A 15,418-nucleotide genomic window follows, 5' to 3' on the forward strand; every position below is an offset into this window, starting at 1 on the left:
TAAAATGTTGCAGTCTATATCAGAAATCCCGTAAGCTCGATAGATCAAGAGGTATCGAGAAAAGTATTGAGCTTTAATAACTCTCAATAAATCGACAAGTATCGAGAATGTATTGGGACCTGCTGATTCACCTTTTCTTTAGCAGTTCTTGAGTAATCTTCATGTCTTCAATGAAACCACTTGTAATGATCATCTTGAACTTACTTAAATTTACTCAAATACAAGTAAAATGTGTTCATCTCGATCATCTTGAACCTAATAAATTCATATTTTATGTATAATTTTAAAATACAAAAAATAAACCATTAAAATTTAAACATTTTGTACACTATATATTTAACTCAATCATTTACAGCCACATATATATAAACTGGCTTGAGTCTAAGCCTTGACCACGCCTGATTGGGGCCCTGACCAGCACTAATGACTAAATAAATACTCCAGCTACCATTATCGTCGTTTCTTTTTCAGGTATAAAAACGCGACAAATAAAAAGCCACGTGATCGCCATTGAACTCAAAACATGCCATTTTTAAGAGAGTCAGAGACAGAGAAAGATCAGGGTAGTAGCAATATTAATTAGGACATGGGGCATGGTGTTTTTAATGAGGTTGCTGAGTACAGGTCATAATTCATAAGTGGAATTGAAATTTTGAAACTTTTTTGTTTTAATGAGATGGTCCAGCCACCTAGCTGGGTAGAGGTAAGTGTGAAAGTTCGGCAAAAATAACCAAATATCACTGTTACTTGAAATTATTAGTGTTTTATCATTGTTTGAGAAATATCTAGAAATATACCACTTTTTTAAAACTCAAGTATTAGAAACTCGAGTTTAACATAGAACTCGAGTTTAAGAAAATTGAGTTTCATAAAAATTGCTACTCGGAACCCAATTATGTGGAACTCGAGTTTATACACTCAAGTACCATGTAAGAGCATTAGCATTGAAGAATGCTAATACCATATCTAAGACATTTTTGGCATTTCATAGCTAAAAAACATTTGCATCAAAAAATGGTATACCTCACTATTGCAAAAAATTTTGCAATAGTGCTACAGTATAATTCTAAACTTAGAATTGTACTGTAGCACTATGCTAAAAATATATATATATATATATATATATTTTATTCCACCCCTTAGCTGAAAAAAAGTGATGATGTGAAAGAAATAATAAAGAAAGATTAAAAAATAATATTTTAATGAAAAAATAAAATAATAGAGTTTTTGGATGTAGGGTGTATTGTAAAATGGTATGATAAAATTGATAAAGTAACTTTTTAAGATGGTAAAATAAGATAGAGTAGCATTCTTCAATGATGATGCTCTAAGGAACACAGCACTCACACAGCCACAATTGTTGACTTATCTAATTTTTTTCCCTCATTGGCTTTCAACTTTATTTCTTATTCTTCCAGGTGTGGGTTTCTCTTTTTTCTTTCTTTTGTCAGGCTCATGTGAGATGGGAGGCCACAATTGTTGACTTTTCTTTCTTTCTTCTTCTTTCTTTCTTTCATTGTTTAAACACAAGCAAATAGTTTTCTCATTTTCAATTTTGTTTCTTATTCTTCCATGCGTGGGTTTCTCATTTTTCTTTCTTTTGTCAGGCTCAAGTGGGATGGGAGGCCACAATTGTTGACTTCTCTAATTTTTTTTTTTTTTTTCATTGTTTAAACACTAGCACAATATTTTTATCACAAGAAACTCGAGTTCTAAGCAAACTTTCATAAGGTTCTATGTTAAAAACTTGAGATTTAAAAAAGTGAAAGATTATTAGATATTTCTTAAACCGTGGTAAAATATTAATAATATCAAAAAATAGTATAATGGCTATTCTTGCCGTCAGAAGTTCAGTGTCAAACAGTAGTTTCCCATGAAGAAGACAAAAATACTCAGTAAAAGCTCTGTTATGTTTGGCAGTAAGTCTATAAAATGAAAGTGCTGGAATGACCTCTGATAACTCTGAACTGTCCTATATATTTTCTGTTTTTGTGTGTGTATTTCGGAGAGAGAGAAAGATGGGTTCCATAACGGGAGCTACAGCTACTAGACCTCATGTTGTTTGTGTCCCAGTCCCACTACAAGGTCACATTACTCCAATGCTCAAGCTTGCAAAACTCCTCCACCATAAAGGCTTTCACGTCACTTTTGTACACACAGAGTACAACCGCAAACGCTTGCTTAGGTCCAAAGGCCCCAACGCCCTTGATGGATTGCCAAACTTTCACTTCGAAACCATTCCTGATGGCCTCCCACCATCAGACGCAGATGTCAGCCAAGACGCTGCCTTGCTTTGCGACTCCACCTCAAAGAATTGCCTAGTCCCATTTTGTAACCTCCTTTCCAAACTCAACGACACTTCGTCTTCGAACGTGCCACCTGTGACTTGTATTATCTCTGATGGTTGTATGTCTTTCACTCTTGATGCTGCTGACAAGTTTGGAATTCCAGACGTCCAATTCTGGACACCTAGTTCGTGCGGCTTCTTGAGCTATATGCATTTTCGCCATCTAGTTGAACGAGGTTTAATACCACTCAAAGGTATTATGCAATCATTATATATGTTTATTTTAAATCAAAAACGTACAGACAAATGAAAAGTATAAGGTATAAACATATACATAGGAGATGTGAATGGGAGACCTACAATAGCTTTTACCCTATGTCAATTACATACCTTGTTAGAGATGGAGTTCATATGCTGAATGAAAATATAATATACTATATTGAGATTTCTTCTGCACAGAGAAAACGAGTCTTGTAGACGTAGCTACATACTCGGGTTTTTTTTTTTTTTTTTGGCTTGAATTGAGTAGACAAAAATTTTACCAAATTATTATTATTATTATTTTGGAAACTTACGTACTAGTTTTTTAATATTTTATCATTCAAGTAGGTCATTCACAAATGTGAATCCTATTTTTGTGTTATTCACAGATGCAAGCTATCTAACAAATGGATACTTGGAAACAAAAATAGATTGGATACCAGGAATGAAGACCATTCGTCTTAAGGATCTTCCGAATTTCATAAGAACTACAGATGAGAACGACATCGTACTCAAGTTCGTCCTCCATGAGACCGAGAGGACTTCTAGAGCTTCAGCAATCATTTTGAACACATTCGACTCCTTTGAACAGGACGCGTTGGATGCTTTATCCTCCATGCTTCCCTGTATATACACCATTGGACCACTTTTATTGCTTGCTGATCAGATTGAGGATGACAATTTGAAATCAATAAATTCCAATCTATGGAAAGAAGAACTAGGGTGTGTGGAATGGCTAAATTCAAAAGAACCCAACTCTGTAGTTTATGTAAATTTTGGAAGTATAACTGTTATAACACCTCAACAGCTCATAGAATTTGCTTGGGGTTTAACAAACAGTGAAAAACCCTTCTTATGGGTTATAAGGCCTGATCTTGTGGTAGGTGATATAGCTATTGTTCCACCTGAATTTGTTACTAGAACTAAAAATAGAGGCAGGTTAGCAAGTTGGTGTCCTCAAGAACAAATCCTAAGGCACCCATCAATTGGGGGTTTTTTGACGCATAATGGGTGGAATTCAACACTTGAAAGTGTGTGTAGTGGAGTGCCAATGCTCTCTTGGCCCTTCTTTGCAGAGCAACAAATCAACTGTATATACTGTTGTACTGTATGGGGCATCGGGATGGAGATAGATAATAATGTTCAAAGAGATGAAGTGGAGAACCTTCTTAGAGAGCTAATGGATGGCAAAAAAGGTAGTGAAATGAAGAAAAAAGTACTAGAGTGGAAGACAAAGGCAGAGGTAGCTACCAGACCTGGTGGAACTTCTTATCAGAACTTGGACAAATTGATTGCGGAAGTTCTCCTAACTAGAAATGTTTGAACCAAACAAACATTTCATTCCTAAGTTTTTAATGAACTGGCTCTTGTTCTCATCTATTACCTATGATCATTCTAAATATTTATAGAAAAATCTATTTTGCTGCAATAAAATCCAATTGTGTGATTTGGTTAAATAAAGCATTTTGTTCAATATTATTATATATTGTTGCTTATGTGGCAAATTTACTCATTTTTTAATTTTTCAATTATTTTCTTTTATCATCAAGGGAAAATCATCAAGAGTCTTGTAAGTCAACTTATTAGAATTTCTTATAATTTCTAATAGAAACAGCAAAGTTTCAAATCTATCCCTCCTTCATTGTAATCATTGAATTATTAAAAGGAAAAAAAAAAAAAAAAATCTTACTTTTTATATGACCTTGAAAATTTTTCTTAATATTATTATAAATAATGGTTATATTCCCCTATGCATTCAAATTTTTGATACTAGCTAAAAAAATCCAGGCATGTTTATGCCTTTTTTTTTCCCGGAGTATTCTAGTGCATTTTTTGTGAATTCAAAAAAAACCCCTTGTGACATCTTATGTTTCTTGTAACGACTCACTATATCAATTGCTTTTAGAGTCTTTTCATTTTCCTAGCATTTATGTAAATGTACTTCATTTATGTAAGAGAATTTAGAGCAATCTTGGTGTTAGAATCAAAGAAAATTGTTATGGAATTTAGTAGTACACCTTGATAGATTATTAACTAGATGTGTGTATCGTGAAACAATTACTGTGCATATTATTAAATTTATTTATATTTTGCTACAACTAGGTAGGGTATTCATGAAATAACTGAACCTTGAATCATTGTATAATTTTCATTACTAGATTATGAAAATTGTTTGTTTATGCTCGGACCCACGAAAAGATGAAATCATGCTGTCAAACTATGAGAAATATTATAGTGAATAAAAAGATGAATCAGGATAAGGTTATGTGATATTGATAATCTTCTTCTAATTTAATTTATATGCATTGGTGAGATTGATTGCAGATTAAAACTATTTAAACAAATCTATATATATAAACAGTAAAAATATGAAATCTTCTACTTTTTCAAAATATCAACCCGTGAATAATAGATCTTGTGAATTGCCAAATTGGTTGACAGCCAATGTGAGATTGTAGCGTTCGAATAACTACAAATTTAAAGCAAATGGCATATAACCACGTTTCTTTATTCAACCATACATCGGGTCACATTGAAGATAAAGTACTTTAATGAATATGGAATAATATTACTATATTAATGTGATGTAACATTAATATTGACAGTTTTTGTCTCCATTCATATGCATGATTGAGATTAGACCTAGGTTAAATCCTTTTTAAAAAATCTATAAATAGTATTACGATGAATGGTGCACCTATAACGAAAAAATTAGAGTACCTAGTTATATGAAATGTGTTTAGGGTATCATTTTTCACTTTCTCATCTCTGGTATAATACATTAAACTATTGAATATCTTTCGAAATTAGTTACAAAATTTCATTGATATAACCGTATGTAAAGTTCTATCAAGATGCCAATAAATTTGTAATCCAATTGTTATTTTCTTAATTAGTGTTTTTAATATAGACGTTCGAATTTTTATTCTTAAATTTTCGAATTATTAATATAAAATAAAAACTTTTCAAGGTAATACCATGACTTGAATATGCACTAGCTAGGCGGCAGGGCGGTGATCAACAATTTCTTATGTACTGCCTAAATGGTAATCAGAGATGTATTCAGAACGGGTAGAATACCATTTCTTATGTATTGCAATTACAAATGACTGAATATTTTGTCTGTCTCTTCTAATTTCTATGTTTTGTGGGTTCCTAGATTGGCAAATTTGTCTATCCACACGCTAGCGAGGTGGTCTCTTAATTCTAAAGTTTTTGGCTTTTTTGATTTGGATAGCTGTCCCCCCTATTTGTTTCTGTTATGAGGGTGAAGTTGATTGTTCCTTGTAGTTTCTTCTGGTTTGAAACAAAGAAAGAAAGAAAAAAGAGAGAGAGAGAGAGAAAGGAATCAGAGATGTATACATTGAAATGATGCAACTTCAATCAGCAGTTAGCCACTTAGCTGTTTGCTCTCAAATTTCTAACTGATAATCATCTACCATTTTTCATTAAATAAAGCCGTGAAAATCCTCTGAACAATTTTTAAATATGGTAAAAACAAACTCAACTTCCTTTCATATTTTTAAATTTATTTACAGATTATGGTAGGGACAAAAGTATGCAACATTTGATGACCTAGACGTTATTGGGAATTAGAAGCGAGTTACGACAAAGTAAAGCTATATGAAAATGGAAACCTCAGCTGTATCTACACGGAATCTGATGCAAAGTTATTGACAACCATAAGCTTAAATAAGAGAGTTTAAGTTATTGGCAGCCCTCGAGGTAGACCATTGATGATAGAGTCAGAGATGGAGCCAGAGAGAGTACAACCAATGGAGTAGACAAAATGCCATTTCAGTTAAAATATGCTTAATAAGTCTAACAATATAACCCTAATTAGATAAGCAATCCGTCAGCAAAACTGGATTTTAGCTACGGTCTTAATTAGTAATAGTTAACATTTGCTTTGGTAGCCATAATTACTTGATTTAAAAACCAAAAAAAAGTGAAAGACACACTAAGGATTTTTAAATGTATAAATCGTTTGAATACCGCTGAAATTGAAAATTGAAAACTGAAAAATACTATAGCAAAATAATTTTTAAATGTATAAATAGTACCGTGAGACCCATTTTTAATGAAAATTTGCTAAAAAGTAAAGTTTGTGGGTCCCGTAAACAATGCATGAGACCCATTGGTGTGCTGAAAATTAGCTGAAAAGTCAATAATTTCAGCTACTGTTCATGCACTATTCATGAACAGTGCATGAACAGTGAAATCTGTGCCCTCTAAAACGTGTGCAACAGAAAAAGAAAAAAAAAAAAAAAAAAAAAAAAAAAAAAAACCTGCAAACGCAAACGCATCAGCCAGACCCAAATGCACACTAAGACAAATTTTGTGCCTGTTTCAGTTATCCCGATTGAACTGACTTGGATCTAGTGCTCTTGTACACTGCACCCCTTGAGATTTGGACATATGTTAAGCAATTATCACGTGTTCACATTTCAATGGGTTTAATGTACATCCTAGTCACCCAACTTAAAAACAAAAAGTGGTGATCCCATAAATTAATACTAGCAATTGTTTGATGATAATTTTGAACATGCTTTTAGAAAACTTCTTTTTAGTTAGCTCTAGTTAGCATAAATGAATATCTTATCATCGAATAAGAAATCTGGAACTACACCAAAAATCAATTGGTGTTTTGATTTAATTAATGATAAAGAGCAATCATTATAGAGCGGATATCATAAATAAAAATTCTATTATATCTATCACAAAAAATTGTTTTCAATTTTTCATTGTGGAGAACGGTTTTCTAAAACGACCTATACCTATTATCACATCCTTTTTTTTTTTCTTTTTTTTTTTGTGGAGGGAACGCTCTTGTAAATAACTTAATGAAATATATGTAATATTTTGAGTGTTGAGAACAAACCAAATAGGCCAAGCTCTTGTTTGGTTGGGTTCTTTTTAAAACACAACTTAAAAAATTGTTCTAAAAAATCACCGTGCAATGTTTTAAAAGAACGTGTTTTGGGTTTACCCAAAAAAAAAAGAACACGTTTTGGGTATTTTCATATCTCTTTACAACCATAATTGAGACATCACAATGACTAGGGTGACGTTGTTGTGGCTGGTTAATGATTCTTAAGTTATGGACCTGCAACGTAGCAACCCGAAGCCACAAGAACCACTGTCCCACAATGCTGTGACCCTAAGCACACTGCCAAGTGCCGACTCCTTAATATGGTCACAATACCCTAAACCTTCAAAACCCTGTCTCCATTTATCTAAGAACTCCTTAAATTGGCACAATTTAGTGAATACGTAACTAGATGAAAAAAATTTACAAATACTAATATTGGATATGAAAGAACTGGATTTTTTATAAGAACGATATAAAAACGAATGCCCATTTATAGTTTTGGTTGGTTATGTAGAAATTAAAGAGATTTAAAGGAGAGCCAAATGGCCGTTTATAGGTACAAGAGAATTGAGTTTGATAGGTCAAAAACGTATTGACCCCTTGTAATGAATTAATTGATTAATTAGCCCAGTTTATTAATTAATCAAATTAATATGCAAACGCGTGGTAGCACAAGCAAATCACCAATTAAACTAAGTATGCAGCAGAAAATAAATTGAAACGGTAATTTGTTTACGAATGGAGAAAACCAATATGGCAAAAACCCCACCGAGTGATTTTAAGGTCACAACTCTCGAGAATCCACTATTATCACAACAGGCGGTTGTAAGTAAAGGAATCTCAGTATTTTATACCAACCTACAATTGAACCCTTACCCCAATCCACTACAAAAAAAGATTGTTATTTGCGATGAAACTTTTTCGATGACTACAAAAAGCTGTCGGAAAAACTAGCTTTCTCGACGGCAAGTCTTTTTCATCGACAATTACTCGTCAAATATTAAAATATTTGTGACAGCAAAATGAGTTCGTCGAGGATGCCTATTATTTTTGTCAAAAATATGATTTGTTTTGGAGGGAAGTTTTCCCGCCTTACTTTTTATGACGGCATAAAAATGTTCATCGCTAATAAAGTATTATTTACGACGACCGAATAAAAACTTTCGGAACTAGTAACACCTATGATGGCTTTTGTGTGTCGAAAATACAAAATATATATTTTTTATGGTGTTATTATTTGCGACAAACATTCTTCCATCGTAAATATAAAAGAGTGTATTAGTGGCAACCATGAAGCCATCGAAAATGGTGAAATATTTTGGAGGGAAAATTCCCCCTTACTTTTCACAATATTTGTGATGAAATTTATCCATCACAATTAATTTTTTTATTTTTCTAACTGAGTTCGTATTTGTGACGAACATACTGACCGTCGTAAATAGTTAATTTGCTTTAAAAGAAAGAACGTATTAGTGATAGAATTGGATCCCTCCCAATAAATAATATTTGCGATGGACCTAAGCTGTCGACAATGGTAATTTTTTTTAAAGGGGGGGAATTCATGCCCTTATTTTTATGTGTTTGATGATTGTTTTCCATCACTATATATTGCATTGTTATTTGTGACGGACATTTTGGTCGTCGTTAATAGTTAAAATTTTCTTAAGAAAAGAAGGTATTAGTGTCGGTAAGGTAAATTTTCACAATAAAGGTGATTTCCAACATATATATGGCCATAAAAATTTATTATTTTATTTGAATGGTAAATTTTCCTCAATTTTGTCTTAAAAATGTAGAATTTTTTCTTAATTTTAAAAATTGCAAAAAAAAAAAAAAAAAAAAAAAAAAAAAAAAAAAAAACTTTCAAGACCCTCCAAGTAAAAGGTATTTTTATTATTTTGAAGCTTTTAGGGGAACTTTTGTCACTTTAGAAGTTTATGGGTATTTTGGTTATTTCCTAGCTTTGATGGTGTATTTTAGCCATTTTGGATGGTCGGATTGTGTCAACAGGGTCAATCAAAGTTTCCCAATGGGCGGGTACAACAACACATGTCCATCATGCAACTAGATGGAGATCCAAAATTTGACCGTTGGATTGGTAGAATATGGTGAAATATTTGTATTTGTAAATTACAATGACAATCAGACGATCAAATTGTGAGAATAGAAAAGTCAAATCTTGCGAAACTTCGTCAAAGTCTATTAAACTTGGTCAATCTTTGGTCAAACTTCAAAGTTGGTTCCAAGACCACTGGATTTGATCAAATTAGGTAGATCATGAGGTTTTAAGTAGGTTTTGGGTATTGGTCAGTGTTTTAAGGTTTTTTGGGTTTTTATGCCTTTATCAGTTTCAAGTTTAAAAATGCAAAGTCAAAGGTCATATGCAAATCCATTGGGGTCATTTTGCAGGTTTTTGGTTGTATTTTGTAGATTATTTTCTTGATTCTTAGTGATATTTATATAGTTTATAACTCACTTGGAAAAGAATTGTATATTTTTATTGATTGAAGTTTCATGATAGGTAGATACAACGACACGCATCCATCTTGTGCCAGAGTTAGATTAAAAATTTGATCATTAGTTTGAAAGAGTGGGATAAATATTGGTTTTGATAGATTTTGAGCTCAATCAAACAATTGGATTAGGAGAATGTGACCAATCAAAATTTCTTAGTGTCTAAGTACAACAACACGTCCATAATGCTCTAGACTCAAATCCAAAATCCGACCATTGGATTGGAAAAATGTGGTGAGATATTGGTGTTGGCAAAGTATGACAACAATTAGACGGTTAGATTGTGAGAAATGAGTAGTCAAAGTTTGCAAAACTTGGTCAATATTTGGTCAAACATGGTCAACCTTTGAAAAACTTTTAAAAAAATGTCATACTAAATATTTTAAAATAATCTTTAATTAAAATTTGAAATCAATGTATTTTAATTATGAAATAAGATGATTTTGGAAATTTGCGAGCAGGTTTGTACACAACATTCTTAATATTAATTTAACAAAATTCGGTTAATGAGATGTCAAGTGGAAAATGGTTTTTCCTTCAAATGGAGTGGTTTTGCCAAATAAAATACACAAAGTTTATTTTTATTTATTTTTTAAATATTAAGGTTATATTTCTGTAAAATAAATCCACCTAAATAATATTGAGATTATATTTCCCTGACATTTTTTAAAAGAACACTTGCTAAAAAATAATTGCAAGAAGTAAGATTTCATAGTGTTTCTATCTTTTATTAATAATAATAATTAAAAAAATAATATTTCAAAGTGAACAAAAAAAGAAAGTGACGTGGTTGTCATTAAAAAAAAAAAAAACATAATTTTAATAAATAAAACAAAAAGAGAAGTCACATTGCAGTAAAATAAACCCAGCCCCACCTTGTTAAAAAAACACACGGCAATATCATTTTAACTAAAAAAAAAAAAAGGAAGACAAAACCCTACCTCTCCCTATCACTAAAAAACAAGCGCCTACCTTTTTATTTTTTCAATCCCACGCCTCCCTTTTTACTTGGTAATACTACACTCTATTTCACTCACTAAGAAATACAGAAGAAAAAGCTCTCACCTCTATAGCCGAGGTTAGTTTTCTTAAATCCTTATATCTTGATTTATATATTTTGTTAATGTAGTGGATTACTAAATGGATTTGTTGGTTGATTTATTTTATCTAAATTTTGGGTTTGGTTTAGATATATCTCTTTCATGATATACAATCTCGTATTGTAGGTAAAGTTCTTGACAGTTTGGTACTAGACCATAGTGTAATGTTTGTGTGTATTGGTGGCCCCAACCAATTTGTTGATTACTTTTAATTATATGCAACACCTATTACACATAATTTTTTCCAGTATAACCAACATAAAATTTTTTTCCCTATTTTATTGAGGTTGTTGAAATCAATGATAAATTTGCTCATTACAATTTTCAATTAATTGCTATTCTTAGTTCATATATAATTTTATGTGACTTGTTGTGATGATGGATATATTGTTAAGAGTGATGGGGATGTACTATTAATGTGGTTATTGGTGGTGGATGTATTCTTGGAAGTTCTCATTCACAGGAGAACTACAAGGTTCTTAACAGTAGTAAGAATTTATGATAGATGCAATGTTTGTGTCGGTAGTAAGGATTTATTTTTGATGTTTTGTCATTTTATCGTGGTGATTGTGTTAATTTTTTTAAATGAATATATTTTAGTTAATTCTTTATTATTTACTATAAACATAAAAATTTGTGTAGTTATAATTTTTGTATATTTATTCAGTTTAATCTTAAATATTGTAGACCAATGTTAGGGAGGAGCTCGTAGTGTGAATAATTACACAAGATGACTTTGAGGAGGAAGGTGACTCTCAGCTAGAGGAAATTAGCTCGGATGATGACTGATCTTCCAATACTTATGCTTTCAAGTTTAGTTAAGGACATAATATAGCTTTCATGTATTATTGAGCATCATGCTATTTTGTAGACCTTTTAATATTTTCATTTTTGTTGCATTATTCACTTATTAGTTTTGAACAATTATGGATTTGTACTTGTTATTTGAATGGAAAATTTTTTATGAGATGTATGTTTGTAATTTATATATTATTTTATTTACTTTCATATAATTCATGTATTTCTTTTTCGACAAAATTGTTTTGTTGCAATTAAACTACTAGAAGTGGCCCTTTTTTTTTTCAACAAAGCTATTTTGTTGCAAATAATGTATTAGTGACGTGGTAACTAATTTTTAATATCAGTCAAAGTTAGTTGAAAAGACATAAATGGTCACTAAGATTTTGCATTTTTGACAAAAAGCTAAGTATTTACAATGGCTTTTGGTCGTTGAAAAAAAATATATTGACGATGGCTATAGTTCGTCAAAAAAATGTATTTGGTCGTTTGACTTCATCATTTGAAATTGTATTTTTGACGGCAAATCAAGTATTTATGACGACTTTTTGTCATCGAAAAAATACATTAACGATGGCCTTAGTTTGTCGCAAAATATATTTGGTCGTCCAACTTCCTCGTACGAAGTTGTATTTTCAACGGCAAAACAAGTATTTATGATGACTTTTAGCCGTCGAAAAAATACATTAATGACGGCCTTAGTTCATCACAAAATATATTTGGTCGTCCAACTTCCTCTTATGAAGAAGTATTTTCGACGAAAAAAATAAATTGCTTACAATGGCTTTTTACTGTCGAAAATGTGTGTTAGCGATGGCCTTGTCAGTAATATAGTATTATCGACGAGGCTTTTACCGACGGACGTCGACGGCCTTTTGCCGTCGACACTACTAATCTACGACGGCTTTTTGTGTTGTTGCGACGAACTTTGGCCGTCGCTAATAGCAATCTTTTTTGTAGTGATCCCCAATTGGACTTATTCTGTAGTGACAATCTCTCCTTTGATGCACAGCTCCCAGTACATGACTAACCAATTGCGTGGATCTCAGTACATGACTTCAATCACCAACTAGAGAAGGTTATTGGCTGCAAAGTTCTTCAGTTCATCCATGATAAAGATCAAGAAGATGCTTGGTCACAAAATCCTACGGTGCACAAACACAGCAACTTCTACACAAGAACGATGAACTAAGGCAAATTCTATTTCCCGTCATAATTTGCTTGAACAAACTTTGTTCAACGCTTGTGCAACTTGTGTTACCTTTGGCGGCCCTTAAAATAATCTTTTTATATGTCTAGGGTTGTGAAAAAAAAAAAAAACTCAAACACATAATCACGAATTATAGTCAAAACAGAACTGAAATTCTGTTTTTCATAAATCTCGACAGATGACTATCTGTCAAGATGCTATCAAGCCATGGGGCTGGAACAACTCTTCAAGCTCAATAGATGGCTAGCTGCAAGACTTAATGAACTTGCACTTTTCAGCTTGAATTTTGGACAGATTGGCATGGTTTTAACACTTGATCTTAAAACACAATTTCTTGAAATATTAAACACAACCTAGATCTACCCAAATATAAGTAAAGTACGTTTTGTCAAAGGATTAGACAATTATATAAAATAATGACATATGTTCCTAACAAGTGAATCACATATGTCCTAACAATCTCCCCCTTTGGCAATCCGTGACAAAACCACAACAAACAAATGAACATATGAGAGAAGTCATAAATCACTCAACTCATATTCACTTGTTAAATACAACAAAATCTATTCTAACACAAACTCTTAAAAAACTTTGCAAGAAGAGAGTTTATGGCAAGTAGACTTTGACAACCTGTATTTTTGAAACACTTTAAACAAAACTCATCAATGCATCTTTGAGGAAAACATAAATAATAGATTGCATACAAGTAATAAGAAGCATGTGCATAAAGAAAAAAAAGAAACAACACATGTAAGAGTAGGTGAAAGAACATACATCAACATATAAAGAAGATAAGTAAATGTACGTCAATAATAGTCACAAGACCCATGTACAAGAATAAATGTATCTAAAGTAGAGAAAAGAAAAAGATACAAATAATCCTCACTACATCCCTCAGATATCAACACTCCCCCTAACAAAAATGTCTCATACTACCTCTCTCCCTAAGAATGACTACTCTCATATCCAAAACTACTTCCCCTTTTTGTCACGAGTGATAAAGGGTAAAAGTGTCAAGTAAACATCTCATTGGTAAAGCTAGCATCTCCATCATCATCATCATCGAAAGCATCATCATCATCACCATCATCAGCCTCAGAATCAAAAGCCACTGGAGGAGGTAGAGGAGAAGCCTTAGGAGCGAAGCCACCCATAACCGCCTGTCACCGTGTAATACGGCTGACACGAACGTTTACCTGATATAGCTCTGTAGAGAGTGTATCAAGGCGAGCATCCATGCGCTGAAGTTGTACCATGATGTCTCCGAGTGACACATCGCTTGTAGAAGAGAAGGGAACAAATATGGATAGAGCAGATCGAGATGGAGCTGAAAGGGAGGCAGGAGTTGCTGACCCAGACCGCCTCAACCTAAACTGCACCTCGCTACATTTAACGGTAGTGTAGTCTATGGCACACATATAAGAAAAGTGGTCAGACGCTAGAAAGGGAACAGAAAAATGGCGTAAGATCCTCGTGATAGCTGAAGGAAAGATGAGCTTTTCACGGGACGCTGAATCCCTATAAACATCTAGGATAGACAGAATAAAGTGAAAAGGAAAATCTATGGTAAGATGCTCAAGAAGGGACAACAAAAATCGAGCATGAGGTTCTATGATAGAGTTATAGTCTAAAAGAGGGTTAACAACAAAAGTCATAAGCGTGTTAAAAATCCGAGGGCCTTTTCCAAAGTCTGAACAATAAGTGAACTAACGCTCACTCCAATCAAAGGGGCACTCACAAAAAGCAGATTTGAGCTCATCTTTGTACACAGTCCTCAAACACTCACAACCAGGGTAGTTGGGAAACTCTACCCTAGGGACACGAAGCACATCCGCAACAATTTACGGTGTGACAACTATGCGTATACCTCGAATGCGAGTGACAAAATGAGGGACTGAAAAATCAAATCCATGCATGTTGGAATAAAACTCTTGGATCAGCACGGATGAACATGTGACCGAGACATCACATAGTGACTCCCAACCTTGATTGTGAATGACATCGGGTAGGTTAGTGTCGGCGAAGTCCGCCAAAATGACTCGACATTCAAAATGAATGCCTCATCGAGAAAAGTTCTCCGAGAAGACCTTACAGGCATCCTCATCACGGAACCAAATATGTGATGGAGTAGGATCAGAGGAAATGGATGCCCCGGAATGAAGAGGGTTCCGAGACGGAGTAGACTTTCGTTTAGGTGCCATAGACACAACTAGCGTAAACAAAAAGAGAGGGAGAGAGATAGAGAATCAGAAAAGTCCCAACACATTTCAAATATAACAAATATATTGAAAAGAGAGTACGTATGCATGGGAAATGCATGAACATGTGACATGTAATATAAAAAGTATCATGGGCTCAGCTCAATCCAATCCTAC

General features: G+C 33.1%; 1 protein-coding gene across 1 annotated transcript; it reads left to right on the forward strand.

The window, feature by feature from the left end:
* The first annotated feature begins 1,989 nt into the window (after nt 1–1,989).
* Nucleotides 1,990–3,875, forward strand: LOC115969072 (7-deoxyloganetin glucosyltransferase-like). The gene is made up of 2 exons (XM_031088636.1): nt 1,990–2,541; nt 2,938–3,875. Exons 1-2 carry the CDS (start codon nt 2,019–2,021, stop codon nt 3,870–3,872), a joined length of 1,458 nt encoding a protein of 485 aa, XP_030944496.1. The 5' UTR covers nt 1,990–2,018; the 3' UTR covers nt 3,873–3,875.
* The last annotated feature ends 11,543 nt before the right edge of the window (nt 3,876–15,418 follow it).

This window comes from Quercus lobata, chromosome 11 (genome assembly GCF_001633185.2).
Source record: "Quercus lobata isolate SW786 chromosome 11, ValleyOak3.0 Primary Assembly, whole genome shotgun sequence".
Taxonomy (NCBI): Eukaryota; Viridiplantae; Streptophyta; class Magnoliopsida; order Fagales; family Fagaceae; genus Quercus; species Quercus lobata.